This window comes from Canis lupus, chromosome 16 (assembly GCF_011100685.1).
Source record: "Canis lupus familiaris isolate Mischka breed German Shepherd chromosome 16, alternate assembly UU_Cfam_GSD_1.0, whole genome shotgun sequence".
Taxonomy (NCBI): Eukaryota; Metazoa; Chordata; class Mammalia; order Carnivora; family Canidae; genus Canis; species Canis lupus.
Window position 1 is genome coordinate 55377185 of NC_049237.1, and position 6454 is coordinate 55383638.

At 59.7% G+C, this 6454-nt stretch overlaps 1 protein-coding gene across 1 annotated transcript; it reads left to right on the forward strand.

Annotated features, from left to right (window-relative positions):
* Positions 1-1226: 1226 nt before the first annotated feature.
* On the forward strand, positions 1227-3932 carry LOC119877075 (ral guanine nucleotide dissociation stimulator-like). The gene is made up of 5 exons (XM_038559209.1): positions 1227-1267; positions 1630-1821; positions 2389-2445; positions 3345-3538; positions 3778-3932. Exons 1-5 carry the CDS (start codon positions 1227-1229, stop codon positions 3930-3932), a joined length of 639 nt encoding a protein of 212 aa, XP_038415137.1.
* Positions 3933-6454: the final 2522 nt, after the last annotated feature.

Here is a 6454-nt window from a genome sequence, read left to right on the forward strand (position 1 = left end):
AGGATACTCCCTGTCCCACAGTCAAGACGCCGACCATCCCCATGGGCACAACGGCTTGTTGGTGTCAAACCGGGGAAGACTGGACAGTCATGTCTGAACCCAGGCGTGTGTCCAGGCTGGGGTCCTGGGTGCACACAGTCCTTCCCTGGGGCCTGTGGACAGGGCTGCGGTCGTGTCCCTGTGTGCACAGGCCATCGCCTGCAGGGAGGGGGGAAGCATTGGCAGCACGAGCACTGCCCCTGCAGCTTCCTCCAGGAGTGGGTCAGGGAGGGGGTCCCAGGGAGTGAGGTCACTTCCGTGTCACAGAGCCCAACAGAACTTGGAACCCCCGTAACCAGGCACCCGCATCCAGTGCAGCCCCAGCTCAGGCTCACTTGGCTGGAGACATCTGCTACTGGAGGATGTTCTCTTGCTGCCGGCCCACCTCTCGGGGCTCTGGCTCCCAGGAACCCCGGGGGAGCCGCTTGTTCCAATGCTGTAGGCATTGGCTCCAGGATAGATACCAAGGCGTCAGGGCGGTGATCCGGAGGCGCCGTCAGGTAACACAGCGCAGGCCAGGCCAGGCCCCCTGTGCCACCATCCTGGGAGCCTCATCCCCTCCTCCTCAGTTCAGGGTACCAGGAATGTGTGGGCAGGTCCCATGCAGGCTGGGGGACGCTGCAGGGCGGCACATTCCCGGGGATCCCTTCAGGGTCACCCTGATGTCACAGTGGGCAGGGGGGGGAAACAGGGTTCCTGAGGTCCTCTACCCCCCCCGGAGTCACCCCGAGGCCCTGCAGCCACATCCCTTTCCTCTCTCCAGGGGCGGTGGGTGCCGCCTGCGCGTGGTGTGTCTGGGTGGAGGCAGCTGGGGGTGCGGCAGGCGAGGGGGCCAGACCAGGCGCTGAGGCCTCCTGCCTGACTGCCGGGCACTGTCTCCACAGAGCTCCACCCGGGACGTGGGGCGCGAGCGGGAGGAAGGGGTCGTCTGCCCCACGCCTCCAGGAGCAGGGAGGTGCCCTGCGCAGCTAACAGAGGCCAGCGCGGGCTCAGGGTGAGTGCAGGGGCTGGGCCCCCGACACCCGGGCCCTGATGCGGCAGGAAGGGCACCGGGTCCCAGAAGCCAGCCTGCTACCCCCTGGGCCCCCCGACACTCCTGCTCCCACATGAGTCTGGATCCCCCCTCCCCACACCTGCCCCCATGGCCCTGCCCCTGCCTGGGCCAGATGCAGAGTCCCTGCGCACAGATGTGTGGGAACATCAGAATAGAGCCCTCAGGGGAGGCCTGGTCGCCCGGCGGTTAGCGCCTGCCTTCCGCCAGCCTGATCTCGAGGCCCGGGATCGAGCCCCGCCTGGGCTCCCTGCACGGGCTGCTTCTCCCTCCGTCTGTGTGGCTGCCTCTCTCGGTCTCTCTCTCTGTGTCTCTTGAGGTCCTCGTATTGATCCAAATATTTTGAACATTTATCCTCTGAGATTGTTTCTTTATTGCATAGTTGGTCCTGTTTGTGTAAGAGACAGGCAGGGAGCTTGAGCGGGAGAGGGAGCCCCAGCTCCTCAAGCCCACGGGGCCAGCGCAGGGCCTGCCGGGGCGGGATCCCAGGTCTCCTGGCGGCTCCCTGCAGGCTGCACGTCCCCTCTGTCCCACCTCAGGTGTGCTGGGGGCGGCCGGAAGGGGCATCAGATTGTCCCGAAGAAGCTCAGCCGGACGGAGCTGCTGGGGCACGAAGACCGACAACTGCTGCTCGCCTTGCAGCGCAGGGACGTCATCTCCATTTGCAGCTTCTTAGACGACTATCGTGGATTCGCCACCACGGAGGAGGTGCTGGACCTGCTGTTCACCGAGTGAGCACCTGCCCCTCCGCAGCCCAGGGCTGTCCACCTGCTGCTGGGAGGCTGGGGATGGTGTGAGCTTCCCGGCCTCGGGCTGCTCCCCCTGGAGCAGGGTCCCCCAGGGCCTAGCGGGGTCCTGGAGGGCAGCCGCGGGGCCTGGCCTGTGGCGGGTCAGCCAGAGGGTCTGTGCCTGTGCTCAGCAGCTGTCTTCCTCCCCCATCATGAGGCCTGGGCCTCCTCCACCCCGTCACCAGGGTCCTGAGCGGCCTGTTTCCCATTTGAAAGGGAGGTTTGAGAGTCTATCGGGGGTCTGTGTCCTCGGGCAACCAGACCGGGGGACCCCGGGGCACCCCGGGCCCACTCGGTTATGGGCCATGGGCCTCGCCGAGCCCTTTCATGCTCAAGCCTTCAGGAGGCCCCAGCAGGTGCGGGCGCTTCTCCGGGAGCTGCCCGTGGCCCCACGCACAGAGCTGACGGCCCCCGGGGCTCCGGCCTAGTCAGGGGTCAGAGGGTGACAGCCCCCATTATGAGAGGTCACGTCCACAGGACGATTCATGGGATGCCCCCGCCCTCCTCTAGATATGGGTACATCGTAGCTGCATGTGGTGACGACGACACGGTCCAGCGTTGGAAACTGTGAGTGACTCCGGCTCCTGCAGGAGGGCCTTCCCTCTCCAGGAGGGCAGCGAAGGGGCTGTGGGGGGGGGGGGCGGCTGCACCCTCACCTCACACATCTGCAATTCCTGTGACAGAGTAAAGGTCTAAGGCCCCTTCTGGAAAAGAGGGCAGGAGAGCCAGGATGGGGTGCGGTCTTGGTGGGAGACACTGGGATCCCTAAGGAGAACTTCTCCATGCCCCCCAACCCTCTCTCTGCCCCACACCTGGGGCCCAGAGCAGAGGGGGTGGGGAGCATTGCACTCCCCAATCTGGTGGCACCTGGACCAGGGGGCACAGCAGGTGCTCAGGAGGGCTGGTGAGGCCTCCAGACCAGGCGGCCCCCACCCTGTGGGAGATGAGAGATTAGAGTCAGTGGAAGGACACCCCCGGGGGCCCCTCTGGAGGGAGGCAGGCCAGAGCCACAGGAGGGAAGGTGGCGGTCCTGGGCGGCTCCTGGCAAGGCCTGGCAGGACACAGAGCCCGAGCCCTCCTGCCTTGGAGCTTCCCAGAGCGACAGTGTGTGCAGTGAGGGCAATGACAGGCCAGACGCCCCCAGTCCCCGGACGCCTGCCGGTGGACTCAAGGGGCAGGTGGGCAGGGACCAGGCTGAGGAGGGAGTCCCGCTTCCCCAGGAGAGACGGTGATGGTCACCCCGCTGGGCGTGGGCTCCCCAGAACAGAGGCTGCATATCAGCCCCTCCTCAGGGAGCAGGCCTGTGGCAGGCAGGTCCGCCAGGTGGCAGGGGCACAAGGAGCAGGACTGGCCTCTGACACCCCGCACGGGAGGCCGGGTCCCCGGGTCCTGCACGGCTTCCCCGGGACACCTGCATGTGACAGAGCCCTGTCTTCTGACACCTGTGCCCGCCTGTCCCTCCACAGGGCCATCTCCTGCATGCTGGAAATATGGCTGGATTATTATGGGGACGACTTTTGTCAGCTCCCCGAATTTCCCTCCCTTATGAAAATTCTGCAATTCGTAAGACAGCACATGCCAGGTTCAGACGTGGAACTCCGTGCCCGGCGTAACCTCCAGCAATTCAGACGCCTCCATACAGTGGAGCCAGAGGCTGGGGGTGAGGAGGCCTGGGGGTGACTGAGCTGGGGACAGGGTGGGCCCCGCCGATCCAGCCTCCATGCAGCTGGGCTGGGAGCAGGGGGTGGGCTCACACTTCACCCCACGGGCTGCAGCCTGGGGACACCTCCCAGGGCTCATGCCCTCACGCACGTGGAGCAGTGGGAAGAGTGGTCTTGACTTGGGAGGCACGTGGAACGTCCGTCCTAATGGGGATACTTTGCCTTCCTGGAGCTACAGCTTCAGCCCAAGGAAAACACCCTGAAGCAGCTCAGGAGCAAGTCCCAGCTCTGACCGTGGGGACTGCTGCCCCGTCGGGGCCTGCGGGGATCCAGGCCGTCCCGGCTGCTGGGGCTGAGGGCTCGGCCCGCGCTGAAGCGCCGCTGGGGAGGTGAAGCCCCTGCAGATAGTGGTCACTGCTCTAGTTCACTGCTCAGCCCTGGAGGAGCCCCCTGCACCCGCGGCCACCCCAGAGGAGGAGCAGGCCCCGGCACCTGCAATCGGGGTCCCCAGAGTGCCAGAGCCGCCACCTGCATCTGGAACAACTGGCTTCGACCCCTGAGCTCGCCCCAGCTCCCAACGCAGGGCTCGTGGTGGCTGCAGCCCAACGGAGGCTTGCCCTCCCCTGGCATTTCACTGTTTCTATATTTTCCATTTTTCTTTAACCTTTAACCTGTATAATGGCTTATGAGTTTTATTGTAATAAAGGATAAGTTAACTTCACACAAAATTGACTCTGATGTTTTAAATGCTACATTGTACTTAGGTCAATCACAGTGTGGCAGGCTCGGAGCCCAGGGCACCGGGGGACACAGCCCAGGATCCGGTGCTCCCCTGGGAAAGGCAGAGGACGGGAGGACACAGGACATCAGGTCACTCCTGCCGCCGGGCCGCGGCAAAATTTTGAGGGTACTCAGGCCCCTGCTAATTTGTTTTCCAGTATTTTTGGATTGCAAGAGCAGTTCCAGGGCACCCAAATGACATTAGAAATTTTATGCGGGCTCTAGTGAGGCAAGGAGGGTTGTGTGACTCTCCCAGGTCTACAGGGAATGGTGCTGATCTCTGGACGGAACGTGTACATTTTTCTAGGATCTGCCAACCTGGGGACATTATCCACTTGGCTTCCCTGCCCTCATGGAGGGTATATGCCTCAGGAGAGGAATGTGGAACATGCTGAGAGGGTTTCCGCATGAAAGGAAACCAAGCAGTGGAGTGGGAGAACTGTAGCCTCGTTGTGTAAAAGTCTTCTGGGGAACAATCAGAAATGGTCTCCAAATATCAGACCCTCCTCTTGAATAGAAAATGTAGTCAGTGTTTTATAACAACCACCCATGAACAATCCATAATAAGAGACATAATAGTAAAAGTAATAATCAAGAGCAATGTAATGATTGGAGGACGATCACAGTGACTTTAACGCTATTAAAGCAATTAATACTGCCAAGTCTCCTACAACAAACCTAAGAAGTTGGGAGATTCCGGTACATATTTCTCAAATTCCTTGTCAAATCACAAGATATCAGGACCTTCTTCCTGGGGTATCTCAGGCTCTGAGCCCCATGTTCTGATCAAGAAAATTATTTCATAAGGCCAAAACAGGTAGCCTGTGGCATAGAAAGTCAAACCAACTAGGTCCAGGTAATGGGGGATCTTGGGAACTTGTGTGCACATCCCAGTGGGGGAGCTTTAAAGAATGGAGGTGGAAGGGGGGCTGTCTGGGGCTGGCCAGCCACATGATACCCATCAGATTTCAAGTATTTGGCCAGCCCAGGGTGCATGCAGAGAAGGCAGGAGCCAGACTCACAGCCAGGGTCCATGAACCATGCTATGACTCCCACTAAACCCCAGCATTTTCTTAGCCTTAGCATCCCATTGCCCTTCTTCCACCTCTTCCATCCAACCACTGGAGGTCCAGGTAACCATATTTGCATATAGAGGCTCTGGGCTGTTGGAGTGTGAGCCTCTGTCAACCAGACCAGCAGGGGTGACAAAGGCAAGCATCTGAGTTTCATATTGCCTTTGGGTGAACCCAGGAAGTGCTGAAGTTGCTGGAGTAGGTGGGCAGTCACCACCCGGTGCCTTCAAAAGGCAAGTTCCCCTTTTTTGGAACAACGAGAGGACTTTAAACATATCCAGGGACTCAGGCTGGCTAGATTGTCCAATGGTGGTTCCCTGACGCTGAGCTGAAGTACAAAATTCTAAGGATATTTGGGCAGGTGTCAGCTGAAACCTCTCCAGGAAGACAAGAGCTGCTCCTTGGTTCCCAAGTAGACTCGAAAACATTTGACGACTCTGGCCATCCAAGAACAAAATCCCTATGTCTTCCCGCTCATCACAGGAGGTATCTGGACCTACAGGAGCTCTCATAAAGTTTTATTAGAGATTCAGTTAGGTCATGGGAAGCCTGGTTGGATTTCAAGTTTTGACACTATCAGTTCTCAGGGTCTGAGCTGAAGCAGATAATTCTGAGGATGCTTCAGTTCAGGATAACTTTCTCCATCATCTTCACAGAGGCGAGTGATCCCTGGGCCCCCCAAGTGTTCTTTAAAAAATTGTGGAGGTTCTGGTGGACCAAGGATGCCCGGAAATGGCCGCAGCTTGCTATGTGGAGAGGGTTTTCTAGGAGGCGTTTCAGAGGGAAAACCAGGCATAGCTCAGTTAACTCCCTGAAATGAGGATGGAGTAGAGATGGAGCAGATAAAAGGAGAAGGGAGAGCTACTTGGGGAGGGAAACCTGAGCTCCATGAATAGGGACCACCAACCCCAACTGTCAGAGTAGACAAGCACATCTCCCCACCCCTCACCCCTGCCCCAGCCTTATCCCCTGGGTGTTCAGGCACAGCCGTGGTCAGTTGCTTGCTTTGGAAGTTGGTGCTGTTAGAGAGCGCTACAGAGTTCCTGTCCTGCTCGACGTGAC